This window comes from Canis lupus, chromosome 34 (genome assembly GCF_003254725.2).
Source record: "Canis lupus dingo isolate Sandy chromosome 34, ASM325472v2, whole genome shotgun sequence".
NCBI lineage: Eukaryota > Metazoa > Chordata > Mammalia > Carnivora > Canidae > Canis > Canis lupus.
The window spans coordinates 39,376,886-39,404,750 of record NC_064276.1 but is presented as its reverse complement, the minus strand read 5'-3'; the positions used below and the strand labels follow the sequence as shown (position 1 = coordinate 39,404,750).

The window sequence follows — 27,865 nt, the reverse complement described above, 5'->3', positions numbered from 1 at the left end:
TAATATCAAGCCAAATTATTTTTTTAAGTTATTATTTACATGAGAGAGAGCACAAGCAGGGGTGGGGAAGGTAGAGGGAGACGGGGAAGCAGACTCTCTGCTCGGCAGGGAGCCCAACACCGGGCTGGATCCCAGGACCCAGGATCATAGCCTGAGCCACAGGCAGACACTTAACCAACTGAGCCACCACCCAGGCGTGCCAAACCCAATCAAATCTAAGACAACCATTATAAATATAAAAGAGATCACTCCATATGATGAATGTTTCAACTAACCAGGAAGATATGATGTATTTGGATTTATCTAAGAAGGGACCCCTGGGTGGCTCAGTGGTTGAGTGTCCGCCTTCGGCTCAGGTCATGATCTGGGGGTCCCAGGATCGAGTCCCGCATCGGGCTCCCCGCAGGGACCTGCTTCTCCCTCTGCCTGTGTCTCTGCCTCTCTCCCTGTGTGTCTCTCATGAATAAATAAATAAAATCTTTAAATAAATAAATAAATAAATAAATAAATAAATAAATAAATAATAAAACATCCAAGAAATGACCTTAAAATGTATGAATCAAAAATGGACAGAACTACAAGATAAAATAGACAAATGTGTACATAAGAAGGAGACTTTAACACTAATAATAAGAATATCTGAATGTCGTGTTAGGGTTCCTAGCTTCAATGGACGTGTATAGAGCTCTACAGCTGACACCACACGGTGCACACACCCTCACATACTCCTAGGACACTGGGCAATAAGGGAGACATCGAAGAACCATAGAGAAGTAGAGCAAAACCAACACATTCTAATGAAAACTGCAGCTTGGAAGGATCTGCTATTTTTCTTCCAGCATCCAAGTGCCTGGAGCATGGTGGAGAGAGTCAGGAGGTGCTACTTCCAACTCGAAGAGCATGGCATTTGCCTGGAGCTTTAAAGGATACTGAGGCTTTACAAACTTAGAGACACAGCCCTGAAGACATGTTTGGAAAATACTAAATACTAAATAGAGTGATAGGGAGAAATATTGGATATGGAACCACAAAGGCACTGAGGGATCATCAGTCCATTGCCACAAAAAGGATCATCAAACTGTAGACAGGGCGCGCTCTCCCGGAGTAAATCACATACATAAACCACAAAGTTTAGCCGAAGCGTCTGTAATTGGAAAGAAGTGACAGGTACTTGAGAAGCGATGTGAAGAGGATATCAGAAAGTATAAAAAAATTGCTGAGGAACATTGGAGATTGGAAAACACTTGTTAAAAGTAATCCTACCTCAGAGTGTCCACCCCAGGTTGTCTATAGGTCTTTTAACAAACAAACACAACCCCAGATTGATTCTAAGTTGAATCGTCCCTGAAAATCACAACTGTCAAGACAGAAGGCTGGCAACGTGAGACGCTCTGGGCGAAGACAGATCTGTGTCACCCTTGGTAAACCCCACCTGCACTCCCCAGGACACAGAGGACTGACTGTACTGTCTATGGACTTTGGACAATAGGTTTCCCACCTATGTTCACTCTGCTTAAGACCCTTGATGAGTCGTCCTTCAAAGTCATTTCTGAAGCTTTTTTTCCCCTTTTGTCCGGGGACTTCAGACTGGCAGCTCACGAAGGCTGATCTTCAGTTCTACGGATTCCTCTCTTATCAGCCTCCAACTCAGACTCCTCGGTTCACTGCACAACCGGCTGCTGGAAGAGCCATAGCACTGGGGTGTCACCGTTGCAGTTTAGTGCCTCCTAACATCCGTCATGACCCTTGAGTGTAAACGTATTCTAGCTCACTAAATTTTGGGCATAAAAAGTGGCCACTGTATCTCTGTGTGCCATATAGAAGTTGTCTACGCAAATTAAAATGTTTGCATGTTCTGGATATATTTCTCAGATTTGGCGCTGGAAGTCATTAAGGCTTACCTTTCCCTACAACAAGTTTGCAATTCTCTTATACATATTTTAGGCCTACTGAGGAACCCCCTTTTACAGGGCCAATAAGGGCCATATCATATCATTTCCATATCACTCCATTATCTTCCTGACGTATCTACCAAGACACTCTTTAACCACCAGACTAACATAATGGACCCTGGGATCTTCTCACAGGCTATTCTGAACAGGTTGGTTAGTTTCATATGTAACAAAAAAATAATGCTGAATTCAACTGTCCTAACATTTCTCGTTAACAAATATTTCATGAAAAGCTAAAATTTGCCACTTGCCAAAAAATTTTAGTATAACCTAAATTTTTGGACAGTACGCTCAATACGTCTTTTTAAATCTCTGCTTGGGATGGTAATAATGAACACTTTTAAGAGGCTGTTAACAAATTAGAAGTACAAACCTTCAAAAGACATTTGAAATATGTAAAAATTATAACTGACAGTGTCACTATATTATTCTAATTAAAGTGATTTTCATCAAAGAACATGTAAAATTGTGAACATGGAAATATATTTTATATATAGGAAATATATATCCTGTTCACAATTTTATATATATTCCATATATATTAATATATATTAATATAATATATATATCCATTTGAAGAGATGATCCAAGTTTACTTATGTGATGACATTAATTTTTATGCAACACAGAAATAGTCACTTTTCTATTCATCAAAAGTGATCCATCAAACATTCATATGTTTGAACTGGCCATATATGAGTCAACACACCCTACCTTCATTATTTTAAGTTGATTAATTTAAATTTTTTGTCTTAAGTTAATGGATCTTAAACTTCCTTCTCTCCGTTTCCCACTATATTCATCGTTTTTAACCACAAACTCTGACTGATAACTGAAAATTCAAATTTCCATGTTTTGGTTGATTCTCAGAGACTAAGTTTGATAACATAATAGAGATTGGAAATTGGAAATAGATAAATAGAAGACTGTGGAAAATAAAATATAGCCAATATGCAATTATCTATATGTTATATATCAATATATGCATGTATACATATATATGCAAGACCTTTTTTTCCTGCTTCTTTTTCTATTCCTCACACAATTTTTAGTTCTCCCAGGAATTTTCATATAAATATTCTGCTCTCCAGTTCCTTTTACTCAACGTATCTCACGTATTTTATGAATGCTGATATCTAATGCCTTCATTTAGTTTAAGTTTTATGGTCTGTTTCAGTTAGGTAGCTTTCTGTTGCAAGAAACTAAAAATCCAACATAGATTGACTAACAAATATGAAGGTAGGGTGTGTTGACTCATATATGGCCAGTTCAGTAGGTTTGGCTACAGACAAAGCTTTAGGGCTCACTTGATGTGGAGAAGGTTTTCTCTCTCTCTCTCTGTCTCTCTCTGTCTCTCTCTCTCTGTTTCTCCTCCCATTATTCATCTGTACTTTCTTTGTGTTGGTTCCATTTTCAGGTAGGCTATACTCTCAAGGTCCTGACAGGGTTACCAAGAGATCCTGAGGTTACAGGTTTTTTTGTTCAGCTATAGTGTTAAAGTGAGTCATTGCTACAAATAAATTCCAGAAATTGAGTCCTGGCGCTGTTTGGCTAAGATCATCCTTGAACCAACCATCATAATATGGTTGATGTAATGTACCAATAGGCTTGAGCTAATGAGGATCTATTTCTAGAGCTTGGGATGTGGCCAAACCTATCCACACTATCTTGCTGGGAAATGTTGGCAACGATTCAAAGAGGGGTTGGGGCAAATGGATGCTAAGAAAGCAAAGATGATAGGTCAATTCTGCTATACTCTTATCTGACAATTTGGATTTGGTGTATACAAAGGATTAAACGGGTAAGATGATTAGTTGATCTGAACACATATTTTTAATGTGCTCTTGGCTAACTTCTCGGTGAAGATTTTCCTACACTAAGGTTCAAGACTAAGAAAATTCAACAGTAAAATATAATTATAATATGTTTGTAATTAATTTTTTATTCCATAAACTGTAAGCATTGCTCTTATTTCCCCAAAATATAGCACTTCATTCTGCATCCTTTTCATGTACCATCCCTATACGTATCATAATGAGCAAATGCTATACTTATGTGTTTATGAGAAAACTTAAAAGTTAATTAATTATCTTGGCTGTATCATGAGTATTATTACCCAAATAATACTGTCTCATTATTCTACATTTAAGACTAGTTTAAATTTAATAACTTGGTTCAGACTGCTCCATCACTATTTGGGAAATCTAAATATAATACCCTGTATTTAAAAAGATGATGAAAGGAGTACCCATTATAACATGAAATATCTTCTCAATTTACACATGTACCTTAATTTAATTACTGTCTAAAAACAGTAATAAGCTACTATATCCATAAGGAAACCTGATGTGGCTTAATTCCTTAGAAAGCATGTATCTTGTTTTTGTTTTGTTTTTTTTTTTAACAATGGAGTTGTAAACAGATTTCAGGGTATATTTCAATTTTTTTTCCAAGCTTTATACATGTTGTGACTTACTGTGAAGATATATCTGTGGATAGATACAGCAAAATCTGCCATTTTGCCCAGCTATGCCATTATTATACAGATATTTAACATATTGTGGAGGAAATCGATATAATTCTTTGCTGAGAAAGACAATGGCTAATATAATATTTCACAGTATGCAGAAGTACTGAGACACAGAGCATAACTTGATTCTCAGATCAACTTGAGACACTAGAAGCTTAGCTAGAAGGGTGTCTGTAGATCAGGTAGCGGCCTCCAGCAAGGCGGTGATGCATGAGGCCATGGAGCTCCCATGCATGCTGTTGGCTCATGAAGGGCAGGACAATGGCTGGACCACAGCAGGGTCTCTGAATATTAATTGGAGGAATCAATCAATTAATTAACTCTGGTCTTAAATTTGGTCTTTCAGAAGTCCAGTGTTTTCCTCAGAACCAAAGTATTATGAAATGTTCTTTACATATTTTAACAAATAGAGCCCATGGTCAATTTGTAGGGCTCCGAATAAAAGACGATAAAAACAAAACAAAACAAAACAAAAAGCTTCTCAAAGTCTCCCTTCCTGCTTTGAGGATCTACACTCATCATTGTTTTCTCTATTTCCTAGTTGTTCGATCAATAATCAGTTTTGGAGGCACTCAATCGATAGGACTTTAAAAAGTACATGTGTGTCTCTAACAGAGGACAAGCCTGTATGGATTCAGGTATGTGTGTGTGTGTGTGTGTTTAGGTGTGTTCAAAACATTTTTTGGAATGCTTTTGTTGTCAAGAGAAAAGCAGATGAGATAAAACATGGGTCGTTGAACCTCCAGGTCTGGACACAAAACCCCAGTCCTGGTGTTGAATTTTACAACCGCTAGATACGAATTTAACAATATGTAAAGAGAGTCTCTGCTTTAGGACTGTAATGCCGAGGCTGGAGGCAGAAATAAGATGCAGCCTGTGGCTCGCACCCCACACAGGTAGCTTAACTACTTCAGTTTTATCCGTTGTGTTCCAACAAGGCCTGACAAACCACCCTGCAGTACAAGAGGCATCTCTCGGGCGATGATGCGTAAAGACACGGGGATTTTTCAGTCAATCGCAGGAATTAGGCTTTAATGCTTTCTACTAAAAGACTTCATACCCCAGATAGCTGACTGCTATCCACTGAATCTTGGCAGCCAACAAGACTGCTGAAGCTGAAACGAGGAAGCTATGTTAAGCAGATTTTCATGAATGCACAAAATGCTTTATTTGTAAAGCTGCTTTCCTTTGTTGTGGTTTAAAATGCTCCCCCCCCCTTTTTTTTTTTTTGATCTCTCAGTTTGACGAACTCTCAGTCTTTATCAAAATTATGTTCTGAAAACGTCTCTTAAAGAGCCACAGATGAGAAATAAGTGCTCACCTCATCACAAAGGAATAGTTTTTTTTTAAGGAAAAATTCTAAACATGTCAATCTAAGGGACTAAAAATGATCATGGTCCTTACAAAAACTACAAAATACACAGAAAGACATGAAATACTTTACCATTATTTGGAAGCTCTAGAGGGCTACAGACACCAGTTTTGGTTCTGCTGTTTGGTGAAGAGATCAGTTTTGCAACGAGAGATGCTGAGACGGGCTGCACTAGCAGAGACGTGAGGTTTGCTCGGTTTTGCCTAAAGCTTCCATCTGGATTCAAAAGACAAGGGAACAGACCTGTTAGCAAACCGAAATTAAAAACACTTGAAGAGAAGTTTTTTGTTAATAAGTATTTAAAATATGACCCGTGTGCTTATTTGAGTTCCTTTGTTTATTCCCTAGTTCTACTCTACAAGAGGCCTTGACATACTTCAGTCCAAACACTGTTACGTATCCTGGTTAACGATGGCAGAGTGGACACATGCACCTACCTCCATTCTCCCGTAGAACTCCACTGAAATGACAACAAAGGAATAAAAAAGCATAAACCCACATGGGTTGATAAAAGAGAAGGGGCAATAACAACAGTAAGATTCTAAAAGCTGGAAAGCAGACGCGTAAGTGTCAACTGATGTAACAGACCCCAGACGACCACAATCTAAGCAGCAGAGGGTAAGCTGAGAAGCAATGCAGTTTGTACCACACAACCCAGAACGGCTTAGGAACCGGCCACAGCGCCTACCTATTAAAATATGGGCAAAAGAGGAGGAAAACAGGAGGATTTGATGAAATTCTGATTATGAAGGTATCTCTCCTCAAATCCTCATTCATGCCATCAGTCAGAAGAGTGTCTGTTCCTTCCCGACTGCCTCAGAGGAGTAAAAGTGGGATGCTGCACAGGGAAGGAGACACCAGACACAGTGATGGGGGTGATGAGGAAGGGGTCTCCTATTTAAAATGGGATGGTCTTGGGCAGCCCGGGTGGCTCAGCAGTTTAGCGCCGCCTTCGGCCCAGGGTGTGATCCTAGAGTCCCGGGATCAAGCCCCATGTCGGGCTCCCTGCAGGGAGCCTGCTTCTCCCTCTGCCTGGGTCTCTGCCTCTCTCTCTCCTCTCCATGCTTCTCATGAATAAATAAATAAAGTCTTTAAAATAAAATAAATAAATAAAATAAAATAAAATAAAATAAAATAAAATAAAATAAAATAGGATGGTCTTATAATTGCAGAGACTCTTCAAATGTTTTACCGTTTTATGGTGCCCAGAATCCTTCCTTCCAGGTACGGCAATAGGAAATCCAATTGGAGTAAATATGGCCAGGTCAATGACAACTATAGAAAAATACTAAAAATCTGGAAGTCCACCAAGAAAACAACTCGCCAAAGACCTTCTATGTCAATATCCATCAGTGAATAACACTCATCCATATACACAGCTTCAAATCCACTCAACTTTGCCATTCTTAAGTAGGCCCCCTCAGCCAAGGACAATCCTAGAATGGCACACATGCACCAGAGCTTATAAGAATAAGAAGCAAGGGGGTCCGGAGGTTCAAGGAAAGAGGTCTCCAGGAAGACAAAAGAAACGGAAAAACTAGATACATTCTACTGGATTGAGAGAATATTGCAGTAGAGATCAGAGAGTTAGCATGGGAGGAACATCTAGATACATAGAAAAATAAGAATCTAAGAATTAGACAATCTTTAGCTTCAAAGGGAGCAAAAAGTTGTTCGAGAAAGAAATGTAATCATTGTACAGTGTGAATAATATTTACGTAGTCATTATAATATAAATAATGACTATTTAACACACACACAAATGATACTCTTTTGGAAAATAATGGGAAAAGGGCACAAGTCAGGGTTAAAAGGGCCTGTGGAGACTTTGAGAGCAAAATAAATCTTTATCTTCCATAGTGGTAGTAGTGATTAATATGGAAAAAAAAATGAATTCAACTCATAAATATGATTTTGAGAGACAGAGAGGTAAATATAAAATGTCGGGAACAACTGAAAACACTGAAAGAAATTGAGTGTTTGCCTTTGGGAGAGAGGGGAAAGAGAAAAGAAAAACAGGGAAGGAGGGGAGAAGATGAGTTTTGTGTGTGTGTGTGCTTTTTTTTTTTTTTTTTTAAGATGAGAGCTTTTTACATTAACCTTTGTAGAATTATTTGAATACATCCAACAATAACTTGGAGAAAAACAAAAATCAAATAAAAATAAGGAGAGAAAACTATGGTAATACAGGTGAAAGAAAAGTCCGCAAGCACTCAGAGTAAAGAGAAAGGAGAGAATAAACAAAAACAGTGCTTAGTACAGACTCAGAGAGGAAATACACAACGGAATGATTCTCTTAAGCAGCCAAAATGTCTGTGAACACAAAGCTTTATTTTTCAGAACTTTTATTAGGGAAAATGATTGCCAAAGGTTTTTCTCAGAATTTAATTTGATAAGACTGCAGGGGGTGCAGAGCTCAACCACACTGGTATCCAGGCTCCAAGAGGCAGATTATAAATGAGAAAGTGTGTTACAGGAGTGTTTCCTTAAATTTATCATCTGGAAAACCACAAAGCTAAAAAAAAAAAAAAAAAAAAAAAAAGGTATTTAGCTTAGGCCTATGGCAGCCATAGCTGTCACGGCTTTGAAGAAAAAAATAATAAAGATTTACGCTTAGGATCAGTTTTGTTATGTAAGCACAGTGCTGGTTGCATAATTCAGCGGCCCTAAGAGAGCAGAGGGATATACGGGAGTACATTGCGACCACAGTGTAGTTCACGCTTCCCAGCCAGTTTCAGGTCATGGTACCACAGCGGCTGCATATTTTGCGGGGCCCAGAGCAAAACGACAACAGGGGACTTCTTGTTCAAAAGGCATGAAGAATTCCAAGACGGTAAGAGCAGAGCATTAAATCAAGTGTGGGCCCTTCCGAGTGGGGCCTGTGCGACTGTGCAGTGTAGGCCCGTGAGCCAGGCCCTGCAGGGCTCCCAGGGCACCAGGGGCTAGTAGCCATTCCACCCACTGAGAGAAACCCAAGGGAACTCTCACACCTCCAGGGAGCTGCTGTCAGCCCCCAAGTGACCGGCCCAGAGTCTCTGCGGCTCCAGGTTGCACCCGGGGCCATTGTGGGGTAGACGGCGTCCCTCAGCACACCAGCTGGCAAGCCCTGATATGAGCCATCCTACTCCCACCTGTATTTTCTCCCTCGGCCATCACTTTCAGGATTCCAGGTCTACGTGGGACATGAAACAGTATTTATGAGAAGTGTGTAATCAGTCATTTTGATCTCATGGATGTTAAATGCTGATACATTATCAACACAAATGAAACTTCTTAGAAGGCTGCATGATCTCACCTCTCCCCAGATCAAATCCTGAACTCTTTAGTTTGCCATTCAAGGCTCTTCACAATCTCACACTTTATATTTTGAACACGATTTCCCATCATTCGTCTCTATACGTATTATGCTAACACCACATATTCTGTGATGGGCCTCGTCCCTGTTGTTGCTAAAGCTGCCCCTTCCACTTCACTGGCTCTTCTCATGCATCACACATGTCGAAACCATACCCTTCCTTTAAAACCCAACTCAGAAAATAATCAATTAATCAATTAATTAATTAATTAAAATAAAATAAAATAAATAAAAAATAAAACCCAACTCAGAAGTCACTTTCTGTAAGACGCTTTCTCTGTTGCCCTCAGTTCTCTATCTGATATTTCTGCACTTTTTTTTGGTAGTTTTTTCATTTCTAATTAACATTGTCATTACATTTCATACTTATCACTTTAATCACTGTGTTTTTCCTCTTTAAACTCTAAGTTCCTTGAAGACAAACACCAAGTCTTCATCATTGCAAGACACACAACGCCTAGCACAAGGCCAGGAACACAATAGGATCAGCAATTCTTTGAAAAATAGTTTCGATGCCACTGTCCCACAGGTTTTCTGAATGCCCTGAAGATGGAACGAGGGTACAACTGAGGAATAAATTATAATTTTATTACTCCTATGCTTACTATACATTTGTGCTTTTCTCTCCAGGTCACTACTCTCCCACAACAGACATATTACATCAACTTTCAAAACCCATCTATCGCCAACAATTAACTAGTCAGCCTTGCTGTAAAATTACCTTTTGTGTGTAAAAAAAAAAAAAAAAAGGCTATCTCTACAAACAAGATAATCTGAGGTGTATTTATCTGTTAATGAAAAAAATCAATAACTGCATTCCCTTTTTCTCTATAATGCTCTATCCAGCATATGAAATAATATATTTAAAAGTTAAATATGAGTCAACCCTAAACTCTAATTGAACATACTTAAATCTTTGATTTATTTTATTTTATTTTTTGCTGCATGACTAATAGACTTGCATTAGTTTTGAAATATCTGAAGTGGGTCATTAATTTTTCACCTTCAGCTTAATGGAAGTTTGACAACAGTTCACATCCAAGAGCAGATAGTAAAAGCAGGACTTTACAGTATACTGAGATTAAATTATAGACAAATGTTATTTTTTAACTCATTTATTGAAGAAGGGCTGAGAGGAGAATTTTAGTTTCTTACAATATTAAGAGGCTTTGAATAAAACCAAATACATATACCATTTTTATCTGTTTATATTCTAAAGCACACTTATGAGCTATACGGTATGTGTTGAAAATCAAGTAGATAGATAGAAAAAGAAAGAAGAAAGAAAGAAAGAAGAAAGAAAAAGAAAGAAAGAGAATAAAGAAAGGAAAGAAGAAAGAAGAAAGAAAGAAAAAGAAAGAAAGAAAGAAAAGAAAGAAAGAAAGAAAGAAAGAAAGAAAGAAAGAAAGAAAGAAAGAAAGAAAGAAAGAAAGAAAGGAAGAAAGAAAGAAAAAGAAAATCAGGTAGTTGATGTGCCTTGATGGAAAGGGCACCACCTGGAAAAGATGTCGATATTACCTCTTAGCACTCCAACTTTTATTTTTATTTTATTTTTATATTTTAGCACTCCAACTTCTAGATTATAGCATGGACATTGTGGCCTGTGTTCATTGCTTATGCTCAGTAAAGACTGACACTAACTTTTTTTTTTTTTTTTAATTTAGATAGCTGGTTTTCTCTTCACTTTATACACTCGTTGCAATCCCGATAAAGATCCATATCCTCCCGTGCCATAAATAATCCAATCCCTGACACAATACCACATGCATGTGGTAGAAAGAGGAAACAGGATGTAGAGTCCCACGTTGGACTTCATCACTGACTCATTCTGTGAAATGTAATATATAAATGATTTCACTCTGCCAGTATTGTCATCCCATCTACTACACCTGAACAACCAAGGTGACACTGAATGGCCTTCATTATTCTAAGTGAGATAAAGAGTATCTCAGCCCAGAGGCTGAGAGCCTGAACCACAGTGGGTAAAACTTGGGAGAAATGAGGTTAAAAATAAGTGGGAAGGTTTTCTAACTGTACATATTAAGTAGGCTTCACATTACGCATTTTCACATTGTTGATGGGCCACTTCGATCGTAGCTGGTTAGGTGTATAAAGAAAACATAAAGACTCCATTATCTTCCAGCTAGTTTTTTTTTTTTTTTTTTTTTGATAGCAAGATGGAATTCTTTGAAACTCAACTGAAGAAGTATATATAGCAAGTAGCGATTACCCAAGGAGTATCAGAAAAGATAAGCCTCCAGAAACTAGAAATCTTAAGACACTGGGATCCTCAGATGAATGCACCAAGAAGTGAAATAAGGTAAAAAAAAAAAAAAAAAAAAAAAAAAAAAATTCTGGCAAATAAAGCAAGAGGAGCCTTGTGTGGATCAGTGGTGATAATGTGCTGCCACTGGAGAGGGTAATAGAGTTTCCAAGTTGAGGAATGTGCTCCCCGCTCGGCACCTGTGTGTGTACCCAGACGATCCGTACTACGTGGTATACACAGAGGCCCTACACACTCTTCACTCAGTGTGCGCAGTCCTGGACAAGCAGCACGGGCCTAACGTAGGAACTCATTAGAAATGCAGAATCGTAAACTCCACCCTGGACCTTCTGAATACGAAACTGTAGTTTAACAAGGTCCCCAGGTGATTCATATGCACATTAGATAAGCACCGGCCTAAATCATTATATATTTTTCCAGCAGCACGATTTACATAATTTTCACAGCAAAGGAGATATAAAAAGCGGGATGAAAAAGATAAAAAACATAATAGCTGGTGTGTGCTCACCTTTCCCCAAATTAAAGATGACAGAGCCTTTAACTGTATCAATAAACCCCAAATCAAGTTTTCTCAGAGGCTCTTTCAAAATGGGAAACAAGGCTGCTCGTGTGTTATCACGAAACAAGTTTAAATTGGAATGAGAGAGCACTTTTTTGTTTTTGTCCTTTCCCCAAAGATAAATTTGGAGATTCAAGATCAGAATTACATTTACAACACTTTATTTCAGCCATGAATAAATATTACAATAGGTAACTGATTTGACTTCTTTTCTCCCCTTTGGTTTTCAGGTATTATAATTCATTATAGTAGAAGACTGACAAACCTAAAATTGTAAATGCTTCCCACTTGCCAGTGAACCAAGCAATCAGAGAGCTTGAAAAGCAGAGATTTTTAAAAAGACATTTTGTGCTGCGCTTTTATAAAAAGGCTCAAATGGCAAATGAACAAGTTGATATCAGTAATGTTATCCCAGAATATTTGATTTGACTCTCTCCAGAGAATTGTCACTTTGACAGAAATCAGACCATTAAATAACTGGAGCAAATGTTTTTTTTTTTTTTTTTTTTTTCATTTTTATGTGAGCTCACTAAATTTACAATTATTTCCCTGCAATGACCAGTGCGCTAAATTGACTAGTCATGTTGTTGTCCTCGTAAATACAGCCGATCCTTTACTATTTCAGGATCCCATAACCTGCTGGTTATGAATATCACCATTTTCCCTCAAGCTAGTCAAATTCAGTTATGTGTTGTTTAGGTTATTATTAAAAATGCAATAGTTAACACTTTAAAAAGCCCTGTGCTATGCAGTCTGGGAGCACATTTTTACTCTCCATGTCTCTGTGTGCGCGCACACACACACACGTATATATTTTTACCATATAAGGATTTTTTACTGATTATTTTCATAACTAAAATGAATTATTATTTCTTTCATTGACATAATATTTTCTGCCTGCCCTCACACTAAAATAAATTATAGGTCTACGGGACGCCTGGGTGGCTCAGCGGTTGAGCGTCTGCCTTTGGCTCAGGGCATGACCCTGGGGTCCCGGGATCGAGTCCCGCGTTGGGCTCCCGGCATGGAGCCTGCTTCTCCCTCCATCTATGTCTCTGCCTCTCTCTCTGTGTCTCTCATGAATAAATAAATAAAATCATTAAAAAAAATTATAGGTCTAAAAGCTGGCCGATGTTGGGGTGCCTGGGTGGCTCAGGTGGTTAAGGGCCTGACTCTTGATTTTGGCTCAGGTCATGATCTCAGGGTTTTGAGATCAAGCTTCACATCAGGCTCTGCACTGGGCATGGAGCCTGCTTAAGATTCTGCTTCCCCATCCCTCCACCCTCCCCCAACTCCTTCGCTTGAAAAATGCTGGCCACCACCAGTTTACCCAATTCACGCATCACTTACTCTGGGAAGCTTAGTCCTTGCATGTGCCCCCACACAAATCCTTGTCTACACCTCTAGTAAACACTACTTTTCTCTAATGCCCTTTTTATTTTCTGCTCACTGACCAGAGTGTAAGTTTCTTGGGGGCTGATTCACTGCCATATTTCCATGGCTTAGCCCATGGCACAGTAAAAAAGTAGCATAGATTTGGACGAATGATCAGACCAGTGTTCAAGTGAATAATTTTGTTTTGTCTAATCATAAACCTAAGACTCGTGACTCACAATATAAAACTTGGAATCACAAAATCCTAAAACTGAAGACACAGATGGTCTCGTTTCCTCATTTCATTGGTTCTCTCTTACGCAAAGCATCTTGTCATGTTCCAAAGTAATTATCACAATATTTTAGTGCTTAACTCATGTTTTGGAAAAAGTCATAGAGGGAATAGAAAGCAACATACTCATTTATAAAGCAAAATGTCTGTATAATCTGATATTAAAAGAGCATACACATTATGTACAGTCCAATTTCATTTAAAAATAGCATACCAGACAAATCTGTTAATACTGTCACTATCTATATTAATATTTTCTTAATTTAACCTGGACTCTTTCTTTCCAGTTAGCTTATTCAAACGAATTGATCATGAATATGACACAGGCTCAGACAGAGCTAGACAACTTTTCCCATTGCTGAAAACATTTTTCTTTAATGTTTAGATATAAAAACTCAAGATTTGTATTGGTAAAGTGAAATTATTTGGGGCAAAGGACATTACAATATAAATCACCATCATTTTCTCCTCTCAAACAAATATACTTGGATCATCTGTATATTTGTGGCTATGCAACAGACATTCAATAAGGAAGAGTTTTTACTACTGTATTAAAAAGTTTTGATTAATATGCAGTTATATGAGGTGATATGCTTCATTCTGGCCAGTATACAAGACATATGCATAGTATTTAAGTAAATTGTTAGTTGAAATCTGGAGTGTCCTATATTGAATTTATTATTATTTAGAGAATTATGGGAATATATTTTTATAAATACCGGATTTTTTGTGACTTTACCACACACTGATAAATCACTTCAAAAGTCCATTTCTGTAGATGGTGGTCATCATTAGCAACATGCCCTGTAAAGCATTTTTGTAGTCTGATCCTTTCTACTCAAGAAACAAGGCTTCCTTTGGCATAGAGTTTTATCTCACTGAGTTTGTATATAAATTTGTCATTTTTAAGTGAAAATTTAGATGTACAATGGCAGTGGTAATACTCAGATGTTGACAAATATTTTCTTAATTCTATTTCAGAGGAATAATTGAGTATATGAGAACTGATTTCCCATCCCCGAAAGTCTAAATCGTTCTATTTTTTTGGACTTACCGTTTGTCTACTCTAAGACTATTTCATTCCCTAAAGCATTCCAAGAACATGAACATTTGGAAATAAACCATAAACTATATCATAAGAAAAACAAACTCTGAGACAGATAAAATATCTGGTTTGTTCTTTACTTCAAGGAGAGTAGTCTAGATTCATAACTGGAATAATTGGCCATCTGCACATTACATGTAATATAAGCAAAGCAATCCTCTTCAGAGGCATTCCCCCGAGAAGCTTCCCATCTCAGACTTGAAGGATATGAACATCGGAATGATTTGCAAAGTTTCTAGTTTTAGAAAAAGTGTAGTTTGCATTTTTCAAAAGACAGCAAATAAACTGTGTGGATGGGTTTTGTTTGTTTTTTTTCGTTGTTGTGAAAGTATGCAACCATTAATTTACAATAAAATTCTTCATACCAGATTGTAACGAGAACACGTTATTTTATGAGGCTAATTAGATGAACAGGGAGAAAACCAATGCTTTATTTCTGGATTTACTTATTTTTTTAGATGTTTCTGATACTAATAGAAAATAATTAACCCTTGCTATTCTGATTTGAATGTTAGATGACATGAGCTATCACATATGCAGTGTTTTCCAGATCTTCTTGGTTTCTTGTGCATTTCTATTTTTGACATGGAAACATTGACACAAGACAGGGATGGTGGGGTCACCTGGGTGGCTCAGGGGTTGGGCATCTGCCTTTGGCTCAAGCTGTGATCCCAGGGTCCTGGGATCGAGTTCCGCATTGGGCTCCCCGTCTGTGTCTCTGCCTCTCTCTCTCTCTCTCTCTGTGTCTCTCATGAGTAAATAAATAAAATCTTACAGAAAGAAAAAGGGAATAAGAGAGAAAGAAAAAGAGAGAAAGAAAGAAGGGGGCACTGGCTTTGAGTCCAAAGATGAATCTGGTCCTTACTCTGCCTCTAACTGGGAAGTGATTCTGAGAAAGCTTTTCACGTCTTCTGCAGTCTTAAATGCATCATACATACAAGGTCTAAGGACTTCCATTTCTAAAGTTTTGATTCTAAACTTGTCCATGGGTAATCATTTAAGTAAGCTAATAGTTCCCTCTCCGAGTATGTTTCAAATGGCAGTATGGTGCTTTATAATCCTGACAGGAATTTAATAGAAATATTTCTCATCTTAACGTTGAAAGAGGCTCTTTGTATTTAGATGGCAACATCCAAATTTGAGGTGAACATCCCACTATAATAACAGAAAAGTTCCCCATATGTGGAATGGGTAATATGAAAGATTTCCATTAATTCCCCTCCTGGCTTATCATTTTTCTATCATTAAAATTATTTTTATGAATACTAATACACAGAATTAGGACTTAAAAACATATCACTCTAGTATCTTGCTGTATTGAGAAATGAACAGGTAGAGATTTTAAATATGCACTATGGAAAAAAAAATCCCCACTGTCAATAAGCCACAGATTGGTCATCAAAAATTATCTCTACAGAGAACTCCAGTCAGAAAGATTCCATTATTTATTCTGAATTTATATATGTGAGAATTTTCTTACTGAAAAGCCCTGTAATTTGGTAAATATAATATACTTTAGCAATTGGTTTTGTATGTACATTTCCTGATAATATTTTATAAAATGAGACCCAAATTAACATCAAAAAACCCACTCAAATACTACTTTGCCTATTTTCTTACTAAAGTAATGTTTTTCGTATCCTGAAAGGTTATTTCAGTAAATAATAAGTCTTTGAAGTCACAGCAAAGGCTGTAATGACACAGTGAGAGACATGGCCATGCTTAGTATAGTACTAATGGTCCAGCTAATAAGCTCAGGTGTTCTGTAAAGACAGGAATGGTCTTTGTTAGTTCTTGTGTGTAGGACTTCAAATAGCACTGGGTGCAGTCATCTTTTAAAAGCTTTTTCATGATAATGGAGCTTGAAGAAAATTCAGAATTATTCACTTTGGCCTAAATGTCCTTTCTAGCTTCTTCATTTAATCTTTCTAAAAATCCAGTGATGTACTATGACCCCCTGCACTACATATCAAGTACCTTTCAGGTCATTCTGAGTCAGCGTCATGAACGTTTCTTAGAAGAGGTAGAAAATGAGTGGTATCTTAAATAACTGGAAAAGGAAAAGGTCCCAGTTATTCCAGAACAAGAACAGATCCCCGTCACATTTTTGAGGCAGTTGGGTTGGAATTGGGACAGAAGATCCAAAATGCCCAGCTTCATGACTGGAACTCTTCCGGAAATGGGAAAGCTTCAGAGTGGCCAGAAAACCCATGGTCTTTAACAGGGTAAGTGAAATGAAGAGGCTTCAGCAGGCCTGAAGACAACAGGCACACCAGAAATAAGGGAGAGACTGGTACCTGAATAACACAGTGTTGCATTCAGTAGAAGCAAAAAATGCACTGGTAATGGGTGAGTGGGAAAAACTGGTCACTGGTCAGCCTGTCAGAGTTCGGCCCACAAAGTCAATCTTCTTGACTCCTTAATAGGGAAATACAAGTAGTAGCTAGAGCACCAAAAAAGCAATTACTAGAACTGTTCTCTAGTTACATCTGATGTCAAATGATCCTGGCTTTGACAAGATTTGTAATACAATATTTAAGCTTCAAAGTGTAAAGAAAATGTGTATAAGGGAGATAATTCTATGCAAAAGAATCAGCATGACTAAATGGGATGTGGGAGGGGAAAAAATGGTGTGAAAAGGGGATGGCAAGTGGCCAAGCTTAACTGGAAGTTACCATACATGTTGTAGATAAAGGCTAGAATGACAGAGTCCTTGTTGAGGCAGTGCATGAAGAAGTGTGGAGAATATTAGGGAAGCCCTAGGGACTCTGACAGGGTTTTGAGCAGAGAATTGGTATCATGAAAGTGGATTTAAGAAATATTGATCTGAGAGTGATATGCAGGAAAGAACAGACCAGGGAAAGGGAATACAATGAAAACAGGAAAAACAGATCCCAACGTTGCCAGACGCAGAGTTCCTATTTAGCATCTCATCCATTTCCACACTTAACATACGGTGACACGATTTTTCAACCTGGTTATTATTATTTCTCTTTTACTGAAATGACTCTAAAGCTCAGAAACTTAAGGTCACATAGCTGTTAAGCAACAGAAGTGGGCTGATCTGCTTTTTTAGACTCTGAAATTCAGGGCCTGGTGTCAAAAGCATTAGGAGCTACAGCAGTTTCTTAACAAGAACTAACACCTGCACAAACTAGGATGTCTCTAGAAGTAGAAAGGTAAAGACTCATGTAAAAAGCCTGAAAGAGTAGAATTGTCAACACTTGGCAACCCACTGAACAGAGTGGAGGAAATGAGATGACAGGAGCAGCCAGGAAGGCTTCAATCCGGGACGTGTGGGAGAATGAAAGTCCTGTTAATGACAGATTCAGCAGGAAAAGTATCCCAGAGGTAAAGGGGAGCCCGAATGCTTTAAATAATTATATTTCACACTTAGCCTTACTGGGCAGTTGCTACTTTATAAATAATAGTATATAAAATGAATAAATAAGACATAAATAAAGTCCTCCTCACCAGGTCACATTACCATTAACCCCACTGGTTGTTTTCTGAGCACTTTGCAAATGCTTGCACAATGACATCCTTTAAACTGCTGTCTCCCAGGCCATAAAGTGAGGACAAAAGCTGCCAAATACCTAGCTCAGGCCTTAGGATTAATGAGAGTGCCCATAAAGTGCTTTGAGCTCCACAGAAGAATAGGTACAATATAAATGAGCCACATTATTCCAGTGACAAATACTATCCATATACTGTCCAATAAAACTGAAAAAAAAAAAAAGCAATCTCAAGTCGTTCCTTTTGATAGTGCATATTGTCCTGCTATCACTTCTTTTCATTCTTTTGAGGTTCCCATGGAAAAAAAAAAATTCTGCTTCATGACCAATTTGTAGAGTGCACTGAGATGCACAAATCAAACAGATAATAGGATATTCTATGCCTACTTTCGCATAGTACCTTTGGCATAAAATGAAAAAAAAAAAAGAGCAATGCACTTACAAGGTTGTTTCAAAGAAAATATAAATCATATGAAAGCAAGGTGGCTATTTTTAGAATGTTATGTTCAAGTCAAGTTCATTTTTCAATACAAAAGAAGACATCAACTACTTTCTGCATGCATTCAGGATCTGTTTGAACTATCTGAAATTTCAAAATGGTTTCATGTTTTAATAAAATCTCAATGACATGCTAGATTTGTAAGATCACTTATTATATATCTATGCAACCTAGATTGAATCAGCGTTGATATTAAAATTCAATACCTCCCCATAAGTAATAAGAAATTCTAAAAAGTTAACTAATGTCACACTAGTATATTATCTTCATGTAAAGATTCAGCATTCCAGATTTCTGCCTAGTTATTGACAGAACATCCACAGGCTTTTAAATATAGTTACAGCAAATTTTCATGAACCCACCTCTACGTTAATCTTACATGTTTAGCAATGTATGTAATACTGAGATGGGACAAGCCCAATGAGGAATAGTAATGTGTGTAGAGAAAAAGTCATTCACTGAGTCTTCCCCTTAATAACAATGATATAAATAAAATATAGGTAGATGATAACATCAGTGAGACTCATCCTAATATTAGCTAGAAGACAAACTAGAATTACATACAATTTAGTTAATAATATGAATAGGAATTAGGAAAAAATATCAAAGATTCTTTTTAATAGTGAGATTGAAGTGTCTAAGCTCTGTACTGAATAATTTCAGAGTGTGTTTCAAAACAAAACCATAGAGGCTTTTAAAAAGTCTTCATTGCTTCCAAGTTCCTAAATTAACACACGTATAAATGTTACCCTCTGACACACAGATATATATACATATATGTATACACACACATATAACTCAAAGAAGAAATAATATTTATAGTTATTCTAAAACTTACGGATTTACTACTAGAAAACAGCGTCATTTAGATTGGTGGTTCTCAAGGCATGATTCAAAATCCAAAGAGTATAAAATCAGAATATTAAAAATAAAAATATCATAAAATAATAATCTATATTTCTCTTTCATGGGTGGCAGGGACTTTTATTATTTTTTAATTACCTAAACTAAATACATTAATGCAATCCCATTACAAAAACAGAAATATCACAAATAAAGGTAAGGTCATTTTGATTATGCCCCACTTTCAGCCCCCCATACCTCATTCCATATACATTAAAATTTATATTCCTTTCAAATATGCAAAATTTAAAAAATGTGTATTATTATTTCATGTTCCTTTAAATAAATAATATTGTGCATACAAATATGGTATTTCTTTTCACTCAACAAAGATGTCTTAAAGATGTTTTTCATGTAAGTTTGCAGAGATGTATTTTATTAGTATTCTAACTCTATAATTCTAACATTCTATAATTTATTTGGTCAACTCGAAATTTTGCCATTGCACTCAGAACTTTAATGAATATCCTTGTTCATACAACCACTTACACAAGTAGGAGGGTTTCTGTAAGGTTGCTATGGGGAAACAGATTTTGGGTGAGAGAATATGGGAATTTTTAATTTTAATACTTACTGGTGGATCATCCTGAAAAGTGACTGAACCTAATTTTATCACTATTAGCACTACAAGATAGGATCCATATTCCCTATCCTCCTCAAACCTTCTAAGCAAGAAGGACCATATATGTGAAGATCCTGAATTAAGAAAGAATGTGGTGTATCTGAGAAAGCAAAAGGGGTCAAGCATGACTGGGATGATATAAAGAAGGTCACGGAATAATGAATAAGATCTTAGGGTGTGAAAAAGATCTTGCCTTTATTTTCAGAGCAACTTAATCAATTGGGTCTCTCTGTTCCTCCAAAGGATACTGTATATAATAATTTTATCCATATCTGTATGTCCTAGAAGTCCTCTTAACCATTTCCAGCCCTAATGTCCTCTTTCTCCCTCCTCTCCAGAGGGAACTAATATGGATTTGATTTGGTTAAGCCCTTTCAATCCATACTCTGTATTTTAATATGTCACCATAAGCAAGCAACATAGATCTCAAAACACTCTGAGTGTGCATGTATATATGTATGTATGCATGAATGTATTAGTTAGTTATAGAGTGTGCATGTGGTAGAGGGAGAGGGAGAGAGAGAATCCTAAGCAGGCACCACGCCCAGCATGGAGTCCAACACCTGGGCCCATCTCATGACCCTGAGATCATGACCTGAGCCAAAATCAAGAGTCGGATGCTTAATCGACTGAGCCACCCAGGTGCCCTCATTTATGTAAATTTTAAAGAACAACAACAGCACTAAAGTTTCATGTAGAAGAGTGTAGCATGTTCAGATTTGGGGGTTTCAAAGTTCATTTATAATATACCAGCCTCTACTAGAAGTTATAAGGGAGGAAGCGGTAAGACGATTTAGGAGGCTGTTAGTAGGTGAGAATAAATGCGGGCTTTCACCAGCACAGACACGGTGGAGATGGAGAAAACAAACTGAGGACTTCCGGAGCAGTTGGAATCACTAAGAGTGACTGCAAGGTGGTAGGAGCTGAGGGAGTAGAGTGAGCCTAGGGGACTTCTGGATTGTGAGCGCCAGTCAGGTTACTCTCACCCTCCACATGCTCAGTTAACTCTGGGCTGAACTCCTCCCCACCACTCCCGGCCCTAAGTGTCCACTCAGGTGGTTCTCTGCCTATTAATCATTTTAATACACATATCACTGTTCCAGAAAGAATATATGAAAAGAAATTCATTAATATTGAGAGCTTTTTTCATTTCCCATTTCCTAACTATAAGGTATTCAGGGTGCTGAAAGCTTTGGAAGCACAAGTGCCTTAGCAATATGTCATGTGAGGAATAATCCCAGAAAACTGCCCCAGTATAAAATTTCTAAACTGAGAGAAGATTCTGTTTTGCATTATAACAAGCAGTAGTAATTGGTCCGGTGACGGGGCATTTTGTTCTTCTGAAATGAAAGAAAGTCTGAGATCTTTGAGAAAATGCATACTTTTATACCACAGTGGTTATTTTTCATTTCAGTATTACCTATCAGAGAATTTTTCTTTCTCATAAAAAAAAAAGGAAAAGTGTGTTGAGTAATTATCATATTCTAGCTAGATGCTTACGCTACAGTAGTGATGCAAGTCAAGCTATATGCCATCATGGAGACTGCGGTCAAGTAACCAGACATTTCTAGAAGTATAAGGTGCAAAAATGGGGTTGGAAATTTGGGAGATGGTGGAAATGTTCTATATCTAAACCTAATTATCACAGTGCTATAAACATGAAACATTTAGTGATCTTTACACTTCATATGAGTGTCCTTTATGCTCTTCATTATATGCATGGTTGCAGGGGTAAGAAGGAGAAAAAACTGGGACAGAAAAATAATTCTCCATAAAAATTAATGTTTGAATGTGAAAGAGATCATAATATTTGAATGTGAACGAGATTACAAGTCCGTGTTTCTACAACTTCCACTCTACAAATCCAAAAATGTATACAATATTGTACAAAAGTAAGAATATAGCACATTATGCTATATTCTACAAAATATTATACAAAAGTAAGAATCTAATAGCAGAGGAGCATTAAGCAGTATTTGGGTATGGATGACGGTAAACTGAATTACTTGGATGTTTTTTCTCCCTGAGATGAGAGGTATGAAAATAGACAAAATTAGAAAATAGGTCTACTGGAAAATGCTAGTGAAATGTTGGTCATTTACTCTGAAAAATAAGAAATGTAATATTTTTAAGAGTATAAAACATACATCAAATAGAATGATGAGCTATTGAAAGACAGAAACAAAACGATTTTGAGGTAGGAGTAGCAAGGACTTCCCTGCCTGCCAGTGTTGAGAAATTGGACCTGTGTTGCCCTGTACGTTTGGCGACATGTTTTATAATTTTCTTGCCTAAAGGTAACTTTTCAATATGTATATTTTAATATGTGTTTTTAGTATGTATAACATGTATCTGCCATGGATCAGCGCTTACAACAGTGTACGGAGAAAGGGGAGTGAATCATTTAATACGCGTATCACTGTTCCAGAAAGAATATATGAAAAGAAATTCATTAATATTGAGAACTTTATTCATCTCCCATTTCTTAACTATAAGGTATTCAGGGTGCTTAAAGCGTTGGAAGCACCAGTGCCTTAGCAATATGTCATGTGAAGAATAATCCCAGAAAACTGCTAGAAATAATAATAATCTATTTCTATCACGTGCTAATTGTTCTATCACTGTTAATTTTTACAAACAATATTTCAGAGCATGTTCAGAGTTGATTCAGCAGCTTGATCCTGAGTCCTAAAGGTGGTAAAGGAACTGGAGAGCAGCATATATTCAAGAAATAACCTACCTACGCACACTTTTTCTTCTGCCACAAGCCTTTGACTAGAAAAGGTGAAGCTTTCTGGCCTTAAATGTTGGACAGAGTTCAAAACCAGTCTGGCAAATGTTTCAAAAATCATTACCTACTAAAACTCATCACAGGTCTGAATAAGGTACCATGTCCTCATGAGGTGGCTCAGGTCTCTTAGTCAGCACATTCTGTTTTTACCCATCACAGAACCAAGGACAGACTTATATCTCCTACAAATGTGGCACTTTCCCTGATACCCTGTCATTGGCACAGGTGCCATTAAAAAGATTCAGCTGCTGATCCGCTAATCCTTCTTTTTTTAAGCAGCAGAAATGTATAAAGATATGTTTATACATATTTATATGTTTATAAAACACATAAACGTATTTATATATAAATATATAAGCGTAATATACAAATATAAAACTGATAAACATATTTATATGTTTATAAATATGTTTATTATATCAGATATTTTGTATATTGAGCTCCGTCTGTGGGAAAGGTCAAGGTAGAAATATGCTTCTATCATAGCTAGAGTTGGTTCACTTCGTACTTGCAACTGTAGATTCAAACATTAATCACCCTCACACCAATCGCCACGACTATTGCAACACGACCTACCTGTGTGCACGTATCTGTGTGACATATGCAAGCATACTCCTCTGTGGTCTAGGTGTGTGTAGGGGGTGAGCCTAAATGTAAAGAGCATGAACATGAGAAGAAGGAATCCATAAAAGGCTTGTCTTTAGGTGGGCCTAACCTTATCGATGCAAAACAACAACAAAACATAAGTGACCGTTGATCCCCAGTATCTTGCAGCTGGCCATCGCATATCGGAAGTATCACTTTAGTTCCCTAGGACAGACCCCATGTTCTTTCATATTCCACAAAATGAAAGTCTGACGTTGCCAACCCCCAAATACTTTCCAGTCGATTTTATCTGTCTCAGGATTTATCCCCACCAGGAAATCTCTCTTCCTTGGGTGCAAAACAAGGGGTTTGAACAGAGGATGACTTCAATGTGTTTAAATTCTAAGAAATATAGTAAGTATTTTGACTATTTCCTCATATTTATCCACAAGATGGATGATCCTAGGTCTTTGCTTTGTTTTTAGTATGGGAATAAAATTATCTAAAAATACCAGAAAAGAATATCACTCTTAACAAAAGAAGTCCTGTTATGTTATATGATGTGATTTTATAAGATTTTTTCTGAGCTCTTAAGATCCACCCTCCTAAAAATTACAGTAGCTGTGGATCAACAGTGACTTATGTTTTGTTATTGTTAGAAATGGGAATTATAGAGGCACCTGGGTGGCTTAGAGGTTTAGCATCGGCTCAGGGCATGATCCTGGGGTCCTGGGATTGAGTACTGCATCGGGCTCCCTGCGTGGAGCCTGCTTCTCCCTCTGCCTGTGTCTCTGCCTCTCTCTGTGTCTCTCATGAATAAATAAATTAAAAAAAAAATGGGAATCATAGACTCAAAGGCTTGTGGTGCCAACTGAAAATAAAATGTGTGAATCAAGGCCTCTGTGGAACTAACAGAAATGGTGAGGCCCTGGCAACTCAAATCCAACCCCCTACCACATTTAAATTCAGTTTCAAAACAACAAAGACAAAACAATACCAACAGATTGACAGTCGACCAAAGCACCTCTATGGAATAGATTTGGTTTTAAACTGAATATTACGAGGTAACATATTTTTCTAAGGACTATGTTTCTTGCAGTTTTCCTGTAATAACTAAACACTCAAAGAAAGAAAGGCAAACAAACAAAACAAACCCGAAGTCCTGAGGAACTAGTCATTCTTGCTGTTCTAAAAGAGTCCAGGCTGAAGGCCAGTTATTTTATCATGTGAATTGTCAGATATCGTTTCTGACAATGGGTTTGCAATTTCTTCACTTGAGCGGATGGTATTTGCCAACAAGAATTTTAACCAAGCTGCTCTGATCATTGTCACCACTCTCAGGGAAAGGATCAAGCCGCAAAGATGCCACAAAACAAATTGCTGGATGAGTGTGTTACTCATTATCCAGAATTTCATTGCGCTTTCAACCGTGCGGGTCACCGTCCCTGTGTGAAAGAAGGTTCAGAACGAAGTAAACGTTGCCAAGAGAGTCATTCGAAACAGAGCTGCAAGGACACTGAGGAAGGAGGGCCTAAGCCCCTCTCCTGTTTCAATTCTTAGAAGACCTCAAACCTGACTTTTGTTCCTTGCAATTTGACCAAGGCCGGGAACGCATCCTTCTACTCTGCACCGAAATTGAGGTAACGTAACACCGGTTAGCTAAATAGCTAATCCCGTATCCCATCGTCAGCTTAAACTCTCGCTTGGAGTCAGCACCAATCATAAGACTTTCGGAACAGGTTACGTGACCTCGTGGTGTTTGCCTGTGTAAGCCTGCACTCTCCACTTGCAACTCCAGCACACTCTGGGCTTCTGTGGACTCTGTCTCTTGAACGCCAGCCCCTTATACCCCAGATTAGTTTCACTGCCTCTTCTTGATCAACACCTAAGTACCAATGGGATTCATCTTCACATGTATCTCAGCTGTTGTATGAAAGCAAGCGAACAAACAAACTTCATGGCAGATATTTGTTCTAGGAGGACTTATCCTTTTGTTTAATAGGAAAATATATTGCATTGCTACGATCGTATTCAATAATATAGCCAACTTCGGGAAGCAGGGCTACTTGTTGGGAGCAGAGAGACTGAGGGACTAGGGAAGTGATGGGGGTAAAGTTAACACAATAGTCTATTTAAACTATAGACCCCGTTGGGTAGAAAGGAGTCACAGGGACCATCCTCACATCTGTACACTTATTTGTATGTCCTGCAGAACTTTCACACCAACTATTTGAAGCTCATCTTATTTTTCTACTTTACTCCTCCCCTTACTGAACCTGTCCCTCTTCTAGTGTTTCCATATGATGAAGTGGCTCTGCTGTGCTCTTAGCAACCAAATCAGAAATGGCATCATCATTTGATCTATGACTTTTCCTCACCCTTTACATCCAATCAATCTCCAAGTCGAGTAGATTTCACTTTCTAGTGAAATCTCTATTGAAATCTCTTTCAATATCTAGTGAATCCATTGACTTCTCTGCACCCTTACAGTAGTTAGTCTACCTCTGCGTATTAGCTGGATGCTGGATAATTACCCCCAAACTTGAGGTTGCAAAAGAATCACCTCGGTGTCTGTCTAAAATTACAAGCATGCTCCTAAACTCATAAGAAAGATGGGGTTAGTTAGTAGACACTCAGCTGTTTAAGTGGCCGTGGTTGGCCTTTCCATACTATTCTGCCATTAAAAGTATGAAGGCCAACACAAATTAAAAAGAAGAAAAAAATTCCCCTGGTATAAAAATGGAAGGAGACTTCTCTCTCCCTTTTCTTAGAATATTACCTTTAGGGGCACCTGGGTGGCTCAGTCAGTTAAGCGTCTGCCTTCAGCTCAGGTCATGACCTCAGGATCCTGGGATCCAGCCCTTCGCCAGGCTCCCACTGAGTGGGGAGTCTGTTTCTCCCTCTCCCTCTACCCCTTCCCACCATTTGTGCTTTTTCTCACTCTCTCTCACTCTGTCTCACTCTCTCAAATGAATAAAATCTTAAAAAAAAAAAGAATGCTCACCTTTATAAAATTTATAATTGTGAATTATTTTCCCGTCCCTTTGAAATGTACGTCAATCTTTTAAAAAGCCAAATTAGCAAGTTTTATGATCCTGGGATGTTTTGCTCAAGGACCTGGAACTGTTTTTGAAATGCGATCATCAGGAAAGGAAACATCCCCATCACCCAATTTCTATGAGAGGAAAGCAGGCTAACCTCAGCTGGTGTCTGGTTCGTGCCGCAAATCTATCTCTTGTCATAAAGATATGGGAAATATATTTTTCCCTTTGGATACAAGTGATTAGCAAACACAGGTGGCCACCCCAAGTAGCAGGTGACTTTAGGATGAGCTATGTGTGACCATCAAGTCCTCTTCCTGAGCACTAAAGGTTGTTCACCCCGAGCCAATGTCTGCAATGTGCGGTATCTGCTCAGCTACATAAAAGGATAAAATTTATTTCTGTCTTTGCAATCTCTTTAGCAGATTGCCTGTGATGCACATCACATTTTGGTTTAACGCTTATTTAATAATAAAATAGTTTTCTTTCTGTCTTTGTAGAGAGGATTTCTAGGTTGGCAGCGGATTTTGTTTTTAATTATATTTCCTCAATAAGAAGCAGTCTGTGTAAGGTTATTCTGCTACTTTAAAAAGGTAGATTAACCGAAGGGCAGTGGTATATATAGATTGGAGGAGGAAAGAACCACTGTAGTTTAATGCAGGTATATTGGAACTCTTTCAAAATTACTCATTCCATGCATCTTACACAAAACAAGTTTTAAGGTATAATCCTCAATTAATAACCTTCTCCATCTTGCCTTCTGTAAAGACTTAATCACAAAATATTTTGGATTTTTTCTTCGGTACTCATAACTCCATACGGTCAAAGACATGATTTGCTGCCTTTTTATTTATTCCTAGCTTCCTGCCCTACTCAACTCAGATTCAAATCTTTAAATAGTTTAGTGTTAGAAGGAATCTTAAAAATCATCTACATGAACCCTTCATTTTACAGAGTTACAGAGGTTAAATGGCATGCAGTACAAATCTCTAGTCCTCACCATGGCCCGTGATAAGGGGCATCCTTCCCACTCTGACCTTATTCCCTATCACTTGTTCACCTTTCTCCAGCCTCCCTTGACCTTTT

The 27,865-nt window shown here is 37.7% G+C and overlaps 1 protein-coding gene across 6 annotated transcripts in view; it reads right to left on the bottom strand.

The window, feature by feature from the left end:
• NAALADL2 (N-acetylated alpha-linked acidic dipeptidase like 2) overlaps positions 1-27,865 on the bottom strand; it is a 1,264,638-nt gene that overhangs the window by 314,008 nt on the left and 922,765 nt on the right. For all 6 annotated transcript variants that reach the window (XM_049105642.1, XM_049105641.1, XM_025425633.3 and 3 more), the window contains one exon: positions 5,927-6,070. In XM_049105642.1, coding sequence (XP_048961599.1) covers positions 5,927-6,070 — 144 coding nt within the window. The remainder of the gene's footprint in view (positions 1-5,926; positions 6,071-27,865) is intronic.